The 22,687-nt window shown below is 39.8% G+C and overlaps 1 protein-coding gene across 2 annotated transcripts in view; it reads right to left on the bottom strand.

Annotated features, from left to right (window-relative positions):
* Positions 1-17,537, bottom strand: part of RNPC3 (RNA binding region (RNP1, RRM) containing 3) — a 32,180-nt gene extending 14,643 nt beyond the window's left edge. For both annotated transcript variants that reach the window (XM_056139084.1, XM_056139083.1), the window contains exons 1-8: positions 17,334-17,537; positions 15,431-15,478; positions 13,227-13,345; positions 12,143-12,226; positions 11,095-11,206; positions 10,631-10,699; positions 8,653-8,795; positions 2,191-2,316 (exon numbers count right to left, since the gene is read on the bottom strand). In XM_056139084.1, the coding sequence (XP_055995059.1) occupies positions 2,191-2,316; positions 8,653-8,795; positions 10,631-10,699; positions 11,095-11,206; positions 12,143-12,226; positions 13,227-13,345; positions 15,431-15,478; positions 17,334-17,522 (890 nt within the window). In that variant the 5' untranslated portion in view covers positions 17,523-17,537. The remainder of the gene's footprint in view (positions 1-2,190; positions 2,317-8,652; positions 8,796-10,630; positions 10,700-11,094; positions 11,207-12,142; positions 12,227-13,226; positions 13,346-15,430; positions 15,479-17,333) is intronic.
* Positions 17,538-22,687: the final 5,150 nt, after the last annotated feature.

Genomic DNA, 22,687 nt, shown 5'->3' with positions numbered 1-22,687 from the left:
AGACAGAAAAATGGCGTGCATCTGGGGAACATAAAGTAACAAAATAGGAGACTAACACCCAAGAGTGGCCGAGATTAGTACCAGGAGGTTTGCTCCATGGCTTGGAGGCCAGCCACACATGCTAGGGGAAAAGGAAGCTCAGATAGTGAAGGGAGCATCAAATAAAGGGTGGTGGGAGGATCCTCCCAGGATGGAAGAAGCATGCTGAAAGTAGACTATAGACCAAACATGATTAACACTCAATGCCTCTTTTGCAAACCACAACACCCAAAGGGAGAGAGAGAACAAAAGGGAATGCCCTGTCACAGGGGCAAGGTGGGATGGGGGGTGGGAGGGATACTGGGACCTGTGGTGGTGGAAAATGGGCATTGGTGGAGGGATGGGTATTTGATCATTGTATAACTGAAACCCAAGTACAAAAATTTGTAAGTCTACAACTGAACCTCATGGTGTTTCACTGATAAAAATTAAAAAATTAAAAAAACAAAGTTGCTTAACATAGGGGACAGGAGACAGTATAGCAGGTAGAGAGTGTAACTGAAACCCAAGTACAAAAATTTGTAAGTCTACAACTGAACCTCATGGTGTTTCACTGATAAAAATTAAAAAATTAAAAAAACAAAGTTGCTTAATATAGGGGACAGGAGACATTATAGCAGGTAGGGAGTACGTCTCTGACCCAGGTTTGATTTCTTTGCACTTTGTGTAGCCATGGCGGCCCTCAAGACTGCCAGTACACCTGAGGTATTCTTGGCAATACACGACTCTCGCATTAATCCATCAGTCGTGATAGATAAAAATCACTAGTGGGGCACTGGGACTTTCTGAGCATTACTGCTTGGGAGTTCCCAGAATCAGTATAATAAAAGTATCGTGAAATAATAGAAATTATGAATTTAAAGGATAAAGTGAAAGCAGTGGTACAGGGTTATCTACGTTTAGGTGGTGGGTGTGTTGCTATATATAATCTTGCAAGCCTAAAATAAAAATACTAACATCACTATATTGTATTACTTCAATTATATTTTACTTTACTTGTAATTACATTTACTGTTATAAACTACATAAAGTACTACTGTTATAATTACATTTACTATTATAAACTAAATTATATTAGTTAATAAAAAGTGTCCAGAATAGGGACCAGAGTAATAGAAAAACGGGCAGGGTGTTTGCCTTGCACGTGGTCAACCTGGTTTGATCCATGGCATCCCATATGGTCCCCCTGAGTTCTACCAGGACTGATCCGTGAGTACAGAACAAGGAGTGAACACTACTGACTTAGTTCCCTTTTCCCCCAGAAAGTGTCCACAAGATAGAGAGTATGCAAACATGAAGTAGAAAAAGAGGATTTTATGTCTTAGGAGATTCAAACAAGAGATTTATCTCCTAAAGGTAAATTAAATAGTAAATGATATTAAGAAAGAATATAAACATATAATCAGAAAACGACCAGAGATAAGCATATTGAAATCAATATTTTAAAAAGGAGCAGGATGATGGATGAAGGAAAGGTTGAAAAGCAATCGATAAATTTTTTTAAAAAAAAGCAATGTGAAATTAAGAATGACAAAATCATGAGAGCTGGTATTAAAGGGATATCACGGTCACGGTCCTCCCGTTGTTCATCGATTTGCTGGAGCGGGCCCAGTAACATCTCTATCATGAGACTTGTTACTGTGTTTAGCATATCGAATACGTCACGGGTAGCTTGCCAGGCTCTGCCGTGCGGGCGAGATACTCTCGGTAGCTTGCCGGGCTCTCCGAGAGCGGCGGAGGAATCAGACTCACGTCGGCCATGTTGGCTGTGTGCAAGGCAAACGCCCTACCCACTGTGCTATCGCTCCAGCCCATTAAAGGGATAAATAGTATTAAATATGAGACTGAAAAATCTGTAAATCTGGCAGTGACTGATAAACTATATAGATAAAAGGGAAACAAACAAAAAAATTAGACTAAAAGTCTTTGTTACGCACATAGAAACTGGATAGAGCACTTGTCATGCACACTACTAGCCTGAGTTTGAGCTCTGGTACCCATTGTTCCCCACACATTGCCAGGAGTTATCCCGAAGTGCAGAGCCAGGAGGACACCCTGAGTACTTCCTGGCCACTGTGGTTCAAAAACCAAAAAAAAGAAAAGAAAGAAAAAAGGACATAAAAAGCCATTACAAATTCACAACAAAATTACCTGTGTGAAGCAGAAGAAGGTGTATTTAACATATCTTTTATTTTTTGCTTTTTTCTCACACGACGTTGCTTTACTGGTTTTGGTCTTTTGGGCTGGAGATTAGCCAACTCCATGAGTTTAGTCATCCTACGTTGCATAAAAAGAAAAGAGTTAAGATTTCCTTATATTGAAGCATAGTTCTTTATCAATATTTCTACTGTTAAATCTGTACTTTGGCTTATAAATAACTGACTTGTATTATTTAAATATTTCTAACCCATCAATTTTAGAAGGCAATATTTAGAAGGCCTAGGAGTGGGGAGCAACCCTGGGAATTCTCAGCCTTGTTGGCTATATTTTTTTAAGAGAAACTGTACATATGGTGCTGGCTGGACTCTGTGGTACCAGGACGACCCATACATGCCATTTCAGAAATGCTTAAGTGATTACCTGGTGTCAAGATACTGAACTGCAGCTTGTCACCTGCAAGGCATGTGCTTTAACCCCCAGATTATCTCACCAGACTTTCACCAGAAATCATATCAATTAAGCGAAGTTCAAATCCTATAGATCTGTAAGATCTATACATCTATAAGTCCAAAGATCCTACAAATCTTTGTTCAAGTATTACTCTGAAGGAACTTGGAAAACAATCACAGTTTTTCAATTTTTAAATGAAAGTTTAAACGTAAGATTAGTTTTAACTAAATTATAAGATTGTTGTTCAAACAGAATGTCTAAACACAATATCAAATAGCAAACACGCTATCCTAAAACAATTTATGTAATTTTACAAAGAACTAAAGAGGTATACTAATACAATAATAATTCATATTAATTATTAAAAGAAACTGGGCTTAGAGAATTTTTATTTAAAAATTTCTTTTTCCAAGGCACATGAGAAAATGCTCTACATCATTAATCATCAGGGAGATGCAGATCAAAACAACAATGAGATATCATTTCATACCACAGAGACTGGCCCACATCCAAAAGAACAGAAGCAACCGGTGCTGGTGTGGATGTGGCAAGAAAGGGACCCTCCTTCACTGCTGGTGGGAAGGCCGACTGGTTCAGCCCTTTTGGAAAACAGTATGGACAATTCTCAAAAACTTAGAAATTGAGCTCCCATTTGACCCAGCAATACCACCCCTGGGAATATATCCCAGAGAGGCAAAAAAGGATTATCCACAATTTAAAACACTAAATGTTTCTTGCAAATAACATTACTTTTACAATAAAGTTATCCATTTATTCAAACAAAAAAAAAGAATAGTCTGCACTTGTTTGTTCGCTGCAGTACTCTACAATAGCCAGAATCTGGAAAAAACCTGAGTGCCTAAAAACAGATGGCTGGTTAAAGAAACTTTGGTACATCTACACAATGGAGTACTATGCAGCTGTTAGAAAAGATAAAGTCATGAAAATTACATACAAGTGGTACCACATGGAAAGTTTCATGCTAAGCGAAATGAGTCAGAGAGGGACAGAAATAGAAAGATTGCATTCATCTGGGGAACATAAAGTAACAAAATAGGAGACTGACACCCAAGAATAGCGGAGATAAGTACCAGGAGGAACTTGGAGGCCAGCCGCACATGCTAGGGGAAAAGGCAGCTCAGAGAGATAAGGGAGCACCAAATAAAGGGTGTTGGGAGGATCCTCCCAGGATGGGAGAAGCATGCTGAAAGTAGACTATAGACCAAACATGATTGCCACTCAATGCCTCTTTTGCAAACCACAACACCCAAAGGGAGAGAGAGAACCCAAAGGGAATGCCCTGCCACACGGGCAAGGTGGGATGGGGGGATGGAGGGTTAGGAGGGATACTTGGATCATTGGTGGTGGAGAATGGGCACTAGTGGACGAATTGGTACTCAATTATTGTATAACTAAAACCCAAAGAAGACCTCTCGGAAAGACTGGCAAGCTGCCGAGAGTATTCCGCCCGCACGGAAGAGCCTGGCAAGCTATCCGTTGTGTATTCGATATGCCAAAACCAGTAATTACAACTGGTCTCATTCACCTGACCTTGAAGGCTTCACTGACATGGCAGCACTGAGAAGGATGAGAAAGGAGAGGCCGATAAAATCTTAAGGCCGAACTAGGCTGCCACAACGAAGGAAGACAAAAATGATCGTCTGTACTTTCAATGCAGGTACGCTAGCATCAGATGCATCCATCGAGGACCTGATGGTACAAGCGTGAATGATCAAGTACAACATCACTGGTCTGACCAAGAAGGCACGAATCTCACCATGCCGTTTTCGACACTGGAGAAGAATTGTTCCTCGGAACATGCGATAAAAGAGGTGTCGGAGGCATCGGTGTCCTTGTCAACACAATCAGGGACGCTGTCTCATTTGCCAAGGTGTCAAAAATCAGATGGGCTGGTCAGGTAATGAGATTTAAAGACGACCACTGGACTAGAGCCTTTACCGACTGGATCCCACGGGATGTCAAAAGACCGCGTGGCCGCCTACCTACCAGACGGTCAGACTACTTCATCAAGATCATGAACGATCGGTTTGAGGCTCTTCATGTTCCCAGAACGAACAGATGCCATTGTGCTACACTGGCATGCGACAGGGATGAATGGAGACGTTACTGGTGCCAGCTCGAGCAAATTGATGACTAACGGGAAGTTAAGTGATTAAGTGATTTCATTTAAGTGATTAAGTGAAAACGCAAGCACAAAAACTTGTAAGTCCACAGCTGTACCTCATAATGATTCCCTCTTAAAATAAAAAAAAACTTCTCTTTCCATAATTGTTACAAGTCACTAAGAAATTAATTTGAAGGCAAGATTTTCAAATACTATCTCTAAACTAGCTTTCAAGAAATAAAACAACTGATACCTTCTACATATCTTCTCTTCAGTATGAACATCTAATATTTAGAAGGAATCTTTAGGTATTTTTCTGTCTTCCATAGATCGGACAGCATTTCCTCAGACTAGAAGCTCAAAATTTCCTAGTCATAACTCTATCTTTAGCACATTTGTGAAAATTTGCAAGCTTAATACAAAAAAGTGAAAGGAAGGAGAAAGGGGTAAATTTTAAATTGTTTTTCCTTCTGTGAACAGAAATAAAAATATATACCCAAATTTTTGTCTTTTAAATGGTTTACCAAAATTTTATGAATAAATCCAGATATAAAAAATTATGAATCTACACTCAAAGTCTTAACCAAATTATACTAGTCCTCCACTAGACTGCAAGAGGTACTTTAGGCAAGAATCAGTAACTATCTGCTAATTATGTATAAACCTTTTTCTACTCAACATTTCCAGAAGAGAACAGAGAAGTTTGAAACCTGACTTGGTCACATTAATGCATTGTTCTCAAAATGACTCAACACATAACTATTTGTTGAATTCCTTACTACATCTTTAAATGTAAAAAATCTACGCAAAGTAAGTACAAACATGTAAAAATGATTTGGTCCAGTTAACACAAACTATTATTTTTATAAAGGAAGTGAAATGTATGGATGAAATCAACCCAAAGCAATACTCTATACTTAACTCAGGACTAAGTTAAAGATCTTCCTGCTTTCTAAAAGGTGTCTATATCTAAGGTATACTCATTCTCATTTTATAGTTTCAAGTCCCACTATGATTTGACCTTTTTCCCCAGTAGAATATACGCTGAGTTACTATTTAAATTGATATCCAGTAATAATCAAAATGACTAGTGAAAATAGTCAACATATTAGTCTATGTTGATCAAATGTTCTGCTTATGTTTTGACTTATGTTAAACTATTAATTATCTGATTTCGTTGCAGTTACTGAATATTACCATGATTTGCCACTATCAATCTTCAAAGTCTGGGAGGGGAAGGAGGATTGCTAAAATTACAGTGTTAGTGCTATGTACTATCAGCTCCCTATATTTGTAAATATAATGTTTTGAGCAATTGTAATTACTGGTTTTGGCATATCAAATACACAATGGATAGCTTGCCAGGCTCTGCCGTGAGGGCAGAATACTCTCGGTAGCTTGCCAGGCTCTCCAAGAGTAATAGAGGCTTTTGGGGCGGCCTCTAATCGCCCTTGTAGGTGTTCCCATGGTTCAAACCATATTTGAACCCTATTAAATATGGTGCGGCAATCCTGGAAGATGGGTATTAGGTGTCTTATAATGGTTCAGAAAGCATCCCAGAGCATGGCGGCGGTTGGGTAGTGGAGGTAGTGGAGGTATCTTGAGTTCATCACGTCAACCAAGACCATCCATGGTAACCCACAGTTCCAAAAGGCCAAATCTAAACATTGGACATGGGAGTATCCCAGTGGACAGTTCCACAACGAAATTGACCACATCATATTCAATCGACGGTTCTGCCTGACTGATGACGCTGTTGTCCCAAAATTCCGAAACGAGATAGGACCACCGTCTCCTTCGTGCAAAATTCTACTTCACAGAGTGTGGAGAAAGGGCTACAAAGTTTAAGAAGAGAACTACCAGAACGACCACCAACTGGGAGTTCTTTGGCACTATTGCTGCAACATGGGAAGATGCCATTGTTGACAACATTGATGAGGAATATGATCGACTGGTTCAGCACCTCCATGATTGTACAAGGAACACCAAGAGAGAGATAGCCAAAAAAAAACCTGTCTACAAAAAATCTTGAGCTTATTCGCCAAAGTGGTTTGGGGCATGCCTCAGGCAACCGCAAGAGAACGTTGGAGTTCGCAAAGCACTGCAGAGATGCCTTCAAGGAAGACCTCAAGGAGAGAAGAGCAGAAGTGCTGGTAGATGCAGCAGAAGCCAGGAAAAGCATTCGTAACGCCCGCCTGTCCTTTGCCAACTACAAGACCAAGATGACTGCCCTCCGACGTCCTGATGGATCTATCACATCTTCCAGAAGGGCAATGGAGAAGATTATCCATGACTTCTACTCATATCTCTTTGATAGCCACGTCCACCTGCCCACATACCAAAATCCGCAGGATGGATATGTCGTTCCCACCATTCTCCTTTCCAAAATTCAACACGCCATTTCATTAGTAAAGAGGCATACAGCACCCGATCCAGAGGAGGTCAGACCTGAACACCTGAAGAATCTGCCGTGAGTACTCGTCAATACACTGTCTCGTCTCTTCATACGCTATCTGTCTGAATGCAAGTTTCCGTCCCAGTGGAAAACCAGCAGGCCTGTACTACTGTACAAGTAGGGAGACATCCATGACATTGGCAACTATCACCCAATATGCCTATTGTCTGTCATCTACAAGCTGTTCACTCGAGTCATCCTAAATAGGATTGGCAGAACACTAGATGAAGGACAACCATGTGAGCAAGCTGGTTTTCGAAAAGGATTCAGCACAATTAACCATATCCACACGATAACCAAGCTCTACTCTATGGCTACTTTCCCAGAGCATCTTAGCCCTATACAGCAAATGTTTAGCAATTCTGAGATCAGACTAAGGATTATACAATCAACATTATTAACAACATAGTAATCTTGGCAAGAACTTTAAAAATATATGCAGATCAACAACAAAAATAATACAGTAACTTTTCCACTGCAGTTAGTATGAATCATCTTTTATAAAATTCATAAAATTGTTTTAAAAATTATTGAGATGAATTCAAGAAACTCAGTTGACCAATACGAATACAAATCTATGCCTGTTCCCATTGAGATATTTATGCTCTAAAAAGATTCCAGTAACATTTAATTAGCAAATAAAGAATCATAGTCCTAATGGAAATTTGGGATTAGGTGCCTGCAAGCATCTACTCACATCTCATTAATCAATCTAACACAATACCTTACCTTGTGTGTTAAGGTTAAAGGACACCTATTTTCAATACACAATTTTAATCACATTGCTCTCTTAGCAGCATTATAACCCATGTCTTAGCAGGCTTATCTAGATGTACTTTCTTATATAGATGTACTTTCTCCATAGGTCTGTCATAGCTTTCTATATCTTGAGAACACTAGGCAGCACTTCACCACTTTGTAGGTCATTTTGAACAGCAAAATACCAACAGCACAAAAATATGCGATGTGGTACTAACTAGACTACAGAAAGGACTTTTGCTTGTAGCACGAATGCTGGACAGAATGGCAACACATGATCTACATCATTTACAACTAGCATGTTAACTACCCAAATGTTTCACTATTCTACCAATCATCGTCTGTGCAAAACAGTACAGATTTTGAAATTACAAATATCATTAGGAGATAGGCAATCTTGCAAATATAAAACCTATAAAGAATACTTTTATATTTTATAATACCAGAAATATCTAAAACTACTATGCATAATCCAAGAATTTTCTTTTGGTCTGCATAACAAGTCTTAGATAATTAATAACCACTACTACATATATTTGAGGGTTTGAAGGGAAGGGGACAGACTAATGCTAAAGACACCAAATAATAAAATTTATAAGAATGTTAAGGGTGCCTCATATTCAGTTTCTTGTAATCTAAACAAATATTAATTGACACTACAAACCTTTGTCGGCCTTCTTCATCACTGCTTTCATATTCTGATTCTTTACTAGACAATTCCTCATCCTCCTCTGGCAAAGGAGGCTCCTCTGGTGGTTGAGGAGATGTAGGTGGAAGAGGTGCATGCAATGGCATGTAGTCTTCATACTAATGAGAAAGTAAAGAATAAAATTATAGAACTGTTTATTTATAGAACAGAAAAAGCATTTTCATTCAGATACAACTATTTTATCTTCATCTCATGATCTGAAATTTTCCCTCATATATTTTTGTTTTGATGAAAAAGCCTTTCCACAGAAGCGATAGCACAGCAGGTAGAGCATTTGCCTTGCACAAGGCCAACCCGGTCAGCCAGTGTTCGATTCTTCCGCCCCTCTCGGAGAGCCCTGCAAGCTACCAAGAGTATCTTGCCCACACGGCAAAGCCTGGCAAGCTACCTGTGAGGTATTTGATATGCTAAACACAGTAACAAGAAGTCTCACAATGTTACTGGGCCCGCTCGAGCAAACTGATGAACAACGGAAAGACAGGGACAGTGACAGTGATATTTTTGTCTATTTTAGTTGCAAAAATTGATGAAATGTGCATAATGATTTATACATAATACTGAAGTGATCTGGGGATGAGAGTATAGTATATTGGGTAGGGTATTTGCCTTGTAAGCAGCTAAAATGGGTTTGAACCCATATATAGTCCCCCAAGCCTGCCAGAAGTGATCCCAGAGCACAGCTGGGTATGATATTCTAAAAAAACCAACAACAAATGAAGTGATTTCACAAGCAAACTGTAAAAAATAAACATAATGGAAATATTACTTTCAAGTTAAACAGATGTGATGACACCACAGACGACACCGTAAATGACCATCAAAATTTAGAACAGAATGCCACTCTTTACTACTAACCTAAACTTGGGGCTAGTTTTAAAATGTTCCTGGAAACAAACTTTGCTACTCCCTCTCAATGGAAACGGTGGGCTGGTTCCTTTCTGAAAACACATTTCTGTAGTGATGGCTTAATACACATGGAGAGAGTATTTGCTGTGGCTAACACCAGCTGATCATCAATTTGTTTTTTCTACCTCGGCATATAGCTGGACCAAATTTTCAAATGTTCTGTACATTTGAATTTCACCCTGTAAATAGGGCTGAGCTAACAGAAGTTCATAAAAAACTACCATACATAAAATTTTCTTCTACTTGACTTGTAGTATGCATGGTAATGTTGTCACCAACTTTGAAATGCAATGTAAATAGTAAAGATCTTGAGACTGACCCAAGCAGAATAAACCATCATTCTTTCTACTTCACGAATGGATTAATAGAGTGTGCTAAGTGACTGGAATTTGAGTTTTATTTATTAATAGCAGCTAGCGTAATTTTAACTAATATCTCAATCCTCCAGGTACTAACAGTCGCTTATACTCCCAACTCTGGTCTTCAGGAATAACTCTGAACAGGAGACCGTAAATACCGCCAGGAAACAAAACAGCTGTATGCAAGGCAAGTGCTTTAACCTTGTACTATTTTTCCAGTCAAGAGCAACATTTCTATTTAAAAGTCAGCACTCAAACATATTATTATCCACACTAGTACTAAGGGTACTTAGCAAAGTAGTAACTAAAATTATTCAAAATCAAACAGAGTCTACTATAGAAACAGGTTTATTCACTAAATCAAATTGAAAAAAAAAATAAAAAGACATCTTTCCCTTTATCTGTAAAAATACTTTATCTTTCTTGCATGATTTTGAGAAAAATAAGGGTGCAATGTTGTGATAATGGTGGTTTTCACTCCCAAGTGCATCTTTCACACTCTGCTTTTTTTACATTTTCATTTTTCCACTTGACTGTGACACTTACAAAATATATATATATTTGCTCCTTATCTTCCATGGTATTAAGGGAAATTTTGTAAAATTGAGCTTCAATACCATCCCAGGAAGAGAAAGTTTGAATCCCCAAAATTCTAATAGCTTTCTTACCATGGGAGGTCGTGCAGTAATTGGTCCAAAAGGAGTGGGCAAGTTCATTTTATTCATAAGATGAAGCACCTTAAAGAGGTAAACATTAAAATTCACATAGTAAGATAATTTGACTGACACCTTACAGACTTAAAAACTTTGTAATAACATTATCGATGAATTTAGGAAAAAGAATGATCTGCATCTTGCTTTATAATCCCCAACAGGGTTTGAAACTGGTCCTATTATTCTCATTACTAAAAATGCCATGTTCTTGAAATGTACAATCAACTTAAATATTAAGTCTTTACTCACCACCATAAAAAGAAAATAATAACTGCCAGGAATTTTATTTTGCAAAGTAATTTAAGATTATTTGCACTAATAATAACATAATTTTAACCTTATGTATGCCAATTAGACTAAAAATTCATGTCTAAATTGAACAAGCATTTTTTGAGGAAACAAAGTTTTACTCTACTTACCTGTACATAGAATTTAGGTACACTTGCCAAAGCATTTACTATGTTTGCTAGGATTGTGCTTGAAGGTGGTGGGTACATGTACTTGAGGCATGAGTTCAGAGGAAAAGTCAGCCTAAAAAAAATTTTTTTAAATGCTCAACTGATTTTTTTTTAAGTTTTACATCAACAACCAATTTTAAGCAATCTGACAACACAAAAATTGCTTTAATTCAGTAATCTTAGACTTTTCTTGTTCTTATTAGATTCAAGTGTAATAACTCAAAAGAAAAAATAAACAAAAAAACAAACAATACTTTCATTTGTTTGTGAGGATGGCTGAAGGAGTTCATCAGGGCTTATTCCTGGCTCTGTGCTTAGGAATGACTTCAGACATGGTTCAGGGTATCATCTGGGGTTCCACAGATTAAACCCAGGTTAGTCACACGCGAGGCAATGCCCTACTTGCTGTACCATCACTGTAGTACTGTGGCACTGTCCTTCCTGTTGTTCATCAATTTGCTCGAGCGGGGATGAGTAACGTCTCCATTGCGAGACTTGTTACTGGTTTTGGCATATCGAATACCTCACAGGTAGCTTGCCAGGCTTTGCTGTGAGGGTGGAATACTCTCGGTAGCTTGCCAGGCTCTATGATCCATAAAATAAGATTCCTTTTCTTCTGTTTTTTTTTTTTTGAGGGGTGAAGGGAGGCTCTGGGTCCGTTCAGCAGTGCTCAGGGCTTACTCTTGGCTCTGAGTTCAGTGATGACTGCTGGTGGGGCATGGAAGATCATATGGGGTGCCAGGGATCAAACCTAGATCAGCAGAGTGCAAGGCAAATACCGTACCTGCTCTACTATTTCTCTGGTCCCCCAAATACTTTTATTTCTTATCAGAGATTATTTTATGGCCCTAAATACTGCAACCAAATACTGTAATAAAATCTTATAGCTCAAAATTTTAATAAGCATAATACAGGGTAGTCATAAAAATATTTTTAAAACTGAACACAAATACCTAGAACAACGAAACAATGAAACCAAAATAACAGAATACAAACAAAAAACACTAACCCATGGTTTGGCGCAATCCCATTTTCTATGGTTAAACAGCCAAGATCTTTTTTACCTTTATCATCTTCCACAGTGTCATCAGACCTAGAAATACAGAATCAAAGTTGATCTTACCTTTGATCAAGGCATATTTCTCAATCATGGCATTAGGGAAACAGTTCTGTAATAACATGCACACTCATGCTAACAATGAAAGGGAGACAGAGTTGACCTTTACCAAATTCCATCTTTAATCCAGATGTAAGACAAATTTTTATTTGTTTTTCACAGTAACACTATTAAGAGGGTAAAATATATACTGGCCACACACACAAAATTTACAAAGTCTTAAACAATGGCGCTCAAATTTCCTTAATAAAGTTCTCTATAGGTTTTGTTAAAACCTACGTAGAATTCTTCGTTTCCCACATTTTCAATTCAACATCAATGGTAAGGATCAGGAATGTGCATTTCAAATTAAGAACTGAGATGCTGCTGACCCAGGGACTACACTTCAAAAACTATTAGTGCAAATTAAATTTGTAAATGTTATGAAACTGCAAGCAGTATTTTTTCATAGTTACAAATATATGTTAGAGGCGTATATGCTACCCGAGCCCATGTGCTGCTTGTGCCCGCACAACAGAGTACATGTGTCACACACATCTCCCCTCTTGAGATGTGTACTTTCATGCTTTCGTGTCTAATGCTGGAATGTGTCTAGGAGCTCTCTCTGCCCTTGAAAGAGCCCAAGTTCTCTCTTGAGCGCATTACTCTCTCTCACTCTCCCTCGACACCTTCAAAAACCTATTTACTATTTACTTCAAAAAACCCAAATATAGGTTAGTGCTGAATACCCAACAACAGTCTTTAAACTCATGACTATAACCCCAGTTATCGCTGAATTTAAACTAATCACCAATGAAAATGTTTTTTGCCCCACTCTCTTTTCAGTCCACAAAGCTTATTTCTTATTAATAAATCAGGTTCCTAATGAACACTTAGATATAACAGATATTTCCTTGTCAATCTGAAAAGTTTTTTTTAAAAAGTACTGCTAACAAAAGCTTTGAAAATAATAGAATAACCTAAGTATTCTACATACCTTTTCTTTTTTTCAGTGCCTGAGGAAGTACATGGGGAATGAATTCCATCTTGCTCTTTTGCAAATTCAACAACCAAAGTGTGACCCAAAAGTTTTAACTGATGGAGTCTTGTCAGTGCCTTCAATTAAAAGAACAAGAGTTAAAAATTGTTATTAGCTGTATCAAAAGAAACATATTTTAGGGACATCACTGTCACCGTCCTCCCATTGTTCATCAATTTGCTCAAGCAGGCCCAGTAACGTCTCCATTGTGACACTTGTTACTGTGTTAGGCATATCAAATATGTCACGGTAGCTTGTCAGGCTTTGCTGTGTGGGCGAGATACTCTCGGTAACTTGCCAGGCTCTCCAAGAGGGGCAGAGGAATCGAACCTGGGTCGGCTGGGTCAGCCATGTTGGCTGCGTGCAAGGCAAACGCCCTACCTGCTGTGCTATCGCTCCAGTCTGTCTGTCTGTCTGTCTGTCTGTCTGTCTGTCTATCTATCTATCTCAGTGTTAAAACTTCATTCACTATCTCTAAGCAATTCTTTACCACAGGCTGTCATGTCCTTTATTCTTCAGGGACTGTTTCCCATCGCCTACCAAAGCTAAATCAGGTTAAATCTATGTTTGCTCTATTGAACCAGCTTAAAATGATTAAACAACGCATCACTTGATAATCCCTCACAGCAAGCCAGGACTTTGCAAGGAGTTAAATGAGCACCACTAGGTGTGGCCAATTAAAAATAAATACAAAGCCAAATCAACCTGGACTCATTTTGAACTAATGACTACAACCAAATATCCAGACATGCCCTAAACAATATCAGTAATTACTTAACTCAGTTTATTTTTCTACCCATTTCTAGAACAATATTTTATACTTCCTCTTCATACTTTATCACCCCACCACCGCTACCCCCAATTTCCTTAGCTTTGAACTATTCTAACTTTTGTAGAAACTGAATTTTCCAAACTTCCTACTATAATTCTCCATCTACCAGCATCTGAAGCAATGTATTCTACCTTTTGTTATCACATAATAAATGTAATTTAGAGATATTTGCCTGACATATTAAATTCCATCTTCTCTCATCCACAAGGGTATTTCTTACACTCTCTATAATAGGATTAAAAGGAGATGCCATTTTCACCTACAGCAGAGTGGTAATTTTCTATGAACAATACACATCAGCATACAAACATGCTTCTATTTCTCCCATTTCAATTTTTTCCTCCATCTACTGATCCTGCGTACTAATGCCCAACCCTACATTTTTGTCTCACAATAAAACTTAAGATTAGTTAAGCCCCTAAAATTGCCCTCCCATCCATTCTGGCCTATGCCTTCAACTGATGCTGGTTTTGACAGTACAAATCAAATTATGTAATGTTGTTAATGGTAAATCCTCAGTTTATTATTTTACTTCATTTAACAATATTTATCATTTTTCTCCTTGATATTTCCCCCTCGCTGCATACGTCAGGCTTTCCTACAGATTTCTTCTGAGCTCAGATTTCTTCTGGTTTCTAATCTTCAATCTCTTTGATTGGGATCTTCTCAAACTTAATGTTGGGTTAAGAGCTCTCGAAGTAGTTCTCTTTATTTTTCTGGTAAGCAACGTAAAATCAAATACTTTCTCTCAATTGATGATTCCCAATATATAATTTTGCCCTAAACATCTATCCTGATCCACGGACATATATCCAAATTATACTGCATTGCTCAGGTTAAGTGTCTAATAAATATCAAAATCAACATGTTAGAAATGTTGAATGGATAAATAAACCACTTATTTCTCCTCATCCTCCCCACAATGTTCTCTATCTGCAGATTTCCCCAATTCTGTTGATAGTAATGCTCTTTTCCACTTTGGTTAAAAATCTTGGACTTGCCCTTCATACCTTTATATATTAAAGCTATCAAGAAATACGGTCTGTTACCTTCAAAATTAACCTCAAATCTATATCATCTTCTCTGTTACTACTATGATCCTGTAACAATCACCTCTGGATGTAAATTCCATAATATTTTAATAATTCAATGTTTTTATTTCTTCCCCATTTCCCATCCATTCTCAACATAACAGCCAGGTAATCCTTTTTACAAACGCAAATTATGTTGCTTCTTTGTTCAAAATACTCCACTGGTCCCTACTTTATCCAGATCACAATTAAAAATAATTGGGTAAGAGAAAATATTAATAGTATACAAATAGCCATACCTTTATAGCTGCCTTTTCATTAGGGAAAGTAGCAAAAGCTGTATGTTTCTGAAAAAAGAATTAAGATACAAACTGTAATTACAGTATCTCGTACGAAAATGTGCAATATAATTAGCAGACTTAGTTGCCACATTCATACAAATGTCAAAAAGAGAAAATTGAGATTCAAAACAGAGGCTTTGAATCACTTTTATATTAAACTTAAAATGAAAACTGTGTAGTCTTTTTCATATAAAGTGAGCATTCAGAGCATATTCTACATGTATTTCCGAACAGTTTGACTAGAAGTTTAAGTCCTGAAATGCCCAAACATGTAAAACATCTCTCATTCATAACAAATCTAAAGGTCTTCAACTTGCCTCCTCAGAGTCCAACACAAAAATTCTCATTAAAAGAAAATCACTGTTCAAGGGCGGTGGTTCTCAATCACTGCAGACATGGCATTTTAATCAAAACCGACCAGAGTAAGTACACTGATCTTCAAACTGGCAGTAACAACTGGCAGCAACAACTGTTGAGATCCAGTGTGGTTTTCAATCTTCCACGCCTGACATCCAACACAGGTGAGTGGATCAGTGGTGGGAAAACCGCTGATCTATCGCTGTTTCCCTTATGCTTTACTATTGTAATCTGGGTGCCGTGAAAGGTCAGTTTTTTCCTTGGTGCTGATGTCATACAGCATTAACACAGGCAAGTGTACCCAATGTAGGTGCTCTACCCCTGAGCTTTTAAATACTCCAGCCAAGGAGTATCTATTTTTAAACAGAGCCACTATTATGTGTAAAATGACAGAAAAGAACCCAAGTAAAAATAAAGTAAGTTCGGCTAAGGAGGTTTTTTTTTTCAAAGCTGTTCATGATTGGATTTCAATCATACAGTATTCCAACACCCATCCATTCAGCAGTGCCTGCCTGCCTCTATGGCCAACACTCTCTCCCTCTCCCCCCCCATCTCTCCAACACATGCCCCCCTCATATTTTTCAAAGCGTTTACAACAAGCTTGCGTAATTATACCACGTTCTAATTTTATATAACAGTGCAAGATGACCTAATTAAGTGCACTTAAGTGCACTCAACCGAACCACACAGATTTTTCTGTATCTGCTAGGGCAGACATGGCATTTTAATCAAAACCGACCCTCTCAATGACTGGAAACGCTAGCTGCAGAGTGAAAATCACCTGTGTGATACTTGAAAACCAACGACATGCGACCCTGTCAAGGGCTGTCTCTCGCATAAACTTATCAGTGGCACTCTTCAAATGGAGGAAACCCACCCAAAACACCTTCACATAAAATAAAGCTCGTCACTGTGTCAATTCGTGCGTGGGGACTTCTAGTAAGTCTTCAATGAGCTCGCTCAAGGATTCTGTAGGCGAATTCCTCAGAACTTGATAATAATAAAAACGATTCACGAGCAATCCTAACTCGGTTGCCCCCGGGTCACGACCCAAGTGGCGCCGCTATTTCAACGAAGCCGGGCGTTTGCCAAGGACGACTTCGTTCCTCAGGAACACTCTGAGAGGAAACGCAAAAATGCAGTTTGCACCACACGTCAAGAAGTTTCGCGATTTTTTCTGTTTTTTTTTTTTTCCAGGACGGGTTGAACGAGGATGGCACCATCTTCCACTCTCCTCTGCCTTGCTCGCTTGCCCTTCCGTGCAGCCCTGAGAGACTAAGCCGGGCTCGAGGGAAAAAAAAAAAAAAAACTGAACACGACGCGCGAGCTGTTTTGACATTTTTGTTTCCCCACGCCTGTGAGAGCGACGACGGGGCAGCGCTCACGACGCCGGAGGCGCGAAGCACCGTCCCCGCGCCGCCCGGTTTCGAAGTCCCTCCCGCCCAAGGTCACAGCTACGGAAGGGCCTTCCCCGCGGGCGGGCGGGCGACGAGCGCGCACTCACCAGTCGCCCTTTATCGGACAGCACCCGGACCGACTGCGCCCCGAAGTACTTGAGCAAGTCCTCCTTCTCCTCAGCGCTCAGCTCGGCGGGTAGGTGCCGCACGAGAAGGGTTCGGTCGCCGCGCGGCGGGGACAGAGCAGAGCTCGGGCATCCTCTCGACAGGGGCAGCGGCTGCTCGGGGACCGCCATTTCCCGAGAAGTGCCGAGAGGAAAGCGGAGGGAGCCGAGACGCCGAGACCGCGGCGGCGATGGCAACCTCCCGAGCTAATAATACTGATTTTTTTTTTCCGCCTGGCGCAAAGGATTCTGGTCTACAGGGAAAGGCCGCGCGAGGTCGTCGTACTCTCGCGAGACCGGCAACGAGGAGGCGGGTCCCCGCCGGAGACTCGTTCCTCAGACCGAGAAGCGCGGTTTCTCCGTGAGAGGAAGCAGAAAGCGGTTTAATTGCCAGGTACTAAGCACTGTATTTAAAAGGAAAAAAATCTCCGGAGAGAAGCGTGCGGGTTCAAAAAAGACGAACGAGAAAGTTCAGGCGCGTGCGAGAGAAAAGACTACAAACATGGACGGACGGAAAGAGTCGCTGTTGCGCATGTGCCGGAGGGCGGAGCTTCGGGGCGGGGCGGGCGCGGTCTGCAGCCGCCGAGCCCCGACTCGGGGGCAGGTTTCGAAAGTTCCTGGGAGCGTCTCGAAGAGAGCGGAGTTGTGGTCTTACTGCGGTATAGACCTATACGCATAACAGCGTTTGTATAGTGAAACCCAACGATGCACTTTCCTCCGTCGAGTGAACTGTGTGTGTGTGTGCACGGAGGCAGGGGTAGCTTAAGGAGCAGCAAGTGAGCTGATACCTGTGGGTGGTTCTTGGAGAATCCCCAGGGCACAGAACTGCCCCGTAGACTTGCTGTGCAGGGTTTGAGGAGACCGAAGAACCGTCTAACGTGGGCATTTAGCACTATCCTCCCGTTGTTCATCTGTTTGATCCCCGGCGGGCACCAGTAACTTCTCCACTGTGAGACCCGTTGTTACTGTTGAATATATGTGTATATTCGTTTTGCATCCTTAGAACAACCTCCCCTCGCCCCTCCCCCCCCTCCTTAAGTGTCGGTGCTGCGCCCCATTTGACCATTTAACTGATACACGAGGTTGCGGTCACCTGCTGGCAAAAGACACAGCCGGGATTTGGCCCAGAATGACTGGGCTTGGTGCTCAGTTGTACTTCTCTGCCTGTTTTCTGCAGGGGAGAGGTTTCTTGGGCTCCATGCCACTCGAGCCTTGGGGATTCAGAGAACTGTATTACGTTTTGGGTTGTGGGTTTTTTGCAGTTTTTCTGTCTTGTTTTTCAGAGAGTTGTATTAGTGTATGAGTAGCCACTATGATCTGGAGGCCAGGTTGCCTCTTTTTGTTGTTTTCATTTTTAATACAGCCACCCCATCCTCCAATTAAAAACAAATCTCAAGGATGTGTTCATCTCCTGACACTATTTCTAGGCTAGTCGTCGTCTTCTTTTTTTTTTTTTTCTTTTGGGGTCATATCCGGCAATGCACAGGGGTTACTCCTGACTCATGTACTCAGGAATTACTCCTGGAGGTGCCCTGAGGACCCTATGGGATGTTAGGGATCAAATCCAGGTTGGCCGCATGCAAGGCAAGCACCCTACCCACTGTGCTACTGCTCCAGCCCCAGACCAGTCTTCTTTACCCCTCTTTTCCCTGGCCATGAATATCCATCTAATGAATGCAATTATTCTATATCTTATCTCTCCTAACTCATTTCACTCAGCATGATACTCTCTGTGTCCATCCATTTAAAGGCAAATTTCATGACATCTTTCTTCCTAACAGCTGCATAGTATTCCATTGTGCAGATGTGCCATAGTTTCTTTATCCATTCATCTGTCCTGGGTCAGTCAGGTTGTTTCCAGATTCTGGGCTATTGTGAACAGTGCTGAAACGAATGTAGGAGTGCAGATGTTGTTTCTTCTTTGTGTTTTGGAGCCTCCAGGGTATTTTCCCAGAAGTATTGCTGGGTCAAATAAGAGCTCAATTTCTAGCTTTTTGAGGAATGTACATATTATTTTCCAAGAAGTCTGGACCAGTTGGCATTCCCACCAACAATGTAGGGGAGTACCTTTCTCCCCACATTCATGCCAACACTGGTTGACTTGTTCTTTTAAATGTGTACTAGTCTCTAATGGTGTGAGATGATATGTCATTGTTTTGACTTGCTGATGATTAGTGATGATCATTTTTTCATATATATTTTGTACATTAGAATTTCTTCTTTGAGGAAGTTTCTCTTCATTTCTTATCCCCATTTTGATGGGATTGAATGTATTTTTCTTGTGAAGTTGAACCAGTGCCTTGTATATCTTTGATATTAACACCTTATCAGAAGGGTTTTGGATGAATAAACTTTTCCATTCCATAGGTTGTCTTTGTATCTTGATCACTGTTTCTTTTCTGTTGCAGAAGCTTCTTAGTTTAAGGTTGTTCCATTTATTTATCTTTGCTTCCACTTGGTCAGTGTGGTGTTTCATCATGAAGATAACTTTAGCTTCAATATTGTGAAGAGTCTTGCCTATATTTTTCTCCATGTACCTTATAGATTTGGGTCTGGTGTTGAGGTGTTTAATCCATTTTGTCTGTCTTTTGTGTATGGGGTTAGACAATGACCTGAGCCCATTTTTTTGCATGTATCTGTTCAGTTTTGCCAGCACCACTTGTTAAAGAGGCTTTCCTTTCTCCATTTCATATTTCTTGCCCCCTTTTCAAAAATTAAATAATCATATATTTAAGGATATGTGTCAGGATATTCAACCCAATTCCATTAGTCTGCATATCTGTCTTTATTCCAGTACTGTGCTGTTTTAATTACTATCCCTTTGTAGTTTGAAGTTGGGGAAGGTAATGCCTCCCATCTTCTTTTTTACCAAGGATTGCTTTAGCTAATTGTGAGGGTTTATTGTTTCATATGAATTTCAGGAGTGTTTTGGAAAACTGTCATGGATATCCTTATAGGGGCCATATTGACTCTATATAATGCTTTGGGAAGTATTGCCATTTTGACAATGTTAATTCTCCCAATCCATGAGCAGTGGATGTGTCTCTATTTCCTTATGTCTTCTTTTTATTTCTTGATGTTATGTTTTTCAGTTTTCATTGTACAGGTTCTTTATCTCTTAGGTAAGTTGGTTCCGAGGTACTTGATTTTCTGAGGCACTATTGTAACAGGATTGCTTTTATAATATTACTTTCTTCTCTTTCATTATTTCCATATTGGAAAGCCATGGATTTTGGGGTACTGATTTTGTAACCTACCGTTTTACTATAAAAATCTATTGTTTCTAGGAGTCTTTTTGTAGAGTCTTTAAGGTTCTCTAAGTATAATATCATGCCATCTGCAAATAGGGAGAGATTGACTTCTTCTTTTCTTATCTGAATGTCTTTACTATATTTTTCTTCCCTAACTGCTATGGCAAGTACTTCCAGTACTCCCTGATCTTAGAGGAAAGGTTTTTAGTTTGTCCCTATTTAGAATAATGCTAGCCGTGGGCTCCCGGTAGATGGCTTTGACTATATTAAGGAAAGTTCCTTGAACTCCCATTTGATGAGAGTTTTCATCATGGAACAAATACTGGATCTTGTTAAATGCTTTTTCTTTATTAATATGGTTTTATGTTTTTTATTGATATGATGAATTATGCTGAATGACCAGGGGATGTTAACCCATCTTTGCATCCCTGGGAAGAATCCCACTTTGTCATAGGGCAATAGCACAGCGGTACAGCGTTTGCCTTGCACGCAGCCAATATGGCCGACCCAAGTTCGATTCCTCCACCCCTCTTGGAGAGCCTGGCAAGCTACCGAGAGTACCTCGCCTGCACGGCAAAGCCTGGCAAGCTATCCGTGATGTATTTGATATGCCAAACACAGTAACAAGTGTCACAATGGAGACGTTACTGGGCCCGCTCGAGCAAATTCAACAGGAGGACCGTGACCGTGAATGATCTTTTTGATGAGATGCTGGATTCTATTTGCTAATATTTTGTTGAGGATTATTGCATCTGTGTTCATCTGGGATATCAGCCTGTAATTTTCTTTTCTTGTGGTTTCTCTATCTGCTTTTGGTCTCAGGGTGATATGCATCTCATATAAACTGGGAGTGTTTATGTTTCTTCAATTTCCTGGAAATGCTTTAAAAGGACTAGCAATAGGTCCCTTTTAAAGGTTTGGAAGAATTCACTAGTAAATCCTTCTGGACCTGGGCTTTGTTTTTGGGAAGACTTTTGATTACCATTTCAATTTCCTTGATAGTGATAGGTCTGTTCAGATATTATATATCTTCTTTATTTAGCCTTTGGAAGTTAAAGGAATCCAGGAACTTATCCATTTCTTCTAGGTTCTTTGGTTTCGTGGCATACAGATTCTCAAAGTAATCTCTGATTGTCTTTTTAATTTCTTTGGTTTCTGTTGTGATGTACCCCTTTTCATTTCTGATTCGGTTTATTAGGGTTTTCTCTCCCGCTCTTTCTCTGGAAGACTTGTTTGCGGTTTATCAATTATGTTTATTTTTTCAAAGAACCAGTTCATGGTTTCATTGATCTTTTGGATTGAGTTTTGGGAATACAGTTCATTGATTTATGCTCTATTACTATTTTATTATTTTTATTACTTTATTTATTTTATTTTATTATTATTTCTTTCCGCCTGCCTGGCTTGGACTCCTTTACTTGGTCATTTTCTAGATCTTTAACTGTGAGACTTCTTTATGTGGGCCCTTTCTTCCTTCCAGTGAGTGCTTCTAGAGCTTTAAACTTTCCTCTTAACACGTCTTTAGCTGTGTTCCACAAATTCTGGTAGCTCGTGCCCTCGTTCTCATTTGTTTCCAGGTATTTTTTGATTTTTTCTTTGATTTACTCTTCAGTACCACCCTCGAGAACTTCATGCGACGACTGGAATGGGAAGGAATGGGAGTGAAGATAGATGGTCGGCAACTATACTACCTCCGCTTTCCTGATGACATTGTTCTAATAACACAAACATTAGCCAAGTGGCACAAATGCTGGCCAACTTCAACCGTGAGTGTGGAAAGGTCAGACTACAGAATCTTATGAAGACAATGTTTATGAGAAACAGCCTCGTTCCTGATGCTCCATTTGCTCTAACAGAATGACCATCTCTGAATGCAACACTTATGTGTACCTAGGTCGAGAAGTCAACATGACGAATGACCTGGCACCTGAGTTGCGCAGGAGGAAGAGAGCATCTTGGAATGCCTTCAAGAGCTTCAAAGAAATAGCTAAGAGGACGAAGAACCTCTGGCTCTGGGCACATCTCTTTGATTCCACTGTTCTTCCT

Source organism: Sorex fumeus, unplaced genomic scaffold, assembly GCF_029834395.1.
Source record: "Sorex fumeus unplaced genomic scaffold, SorFum_2.1 ptg000131l, whole genome shotgun sequence".
Taxonomy (NCBI): Eukaryota; Metazoa; Chordata; class Mammalia; order Eulipotyphla; family Soricidae; genus Sorex; species Sorex fumeus.
The sequence above is the reverse complement of the archived record's forward strand: the minus strand, read 5'-3'. Positions and strand labels throughout refer to the sequence as shown.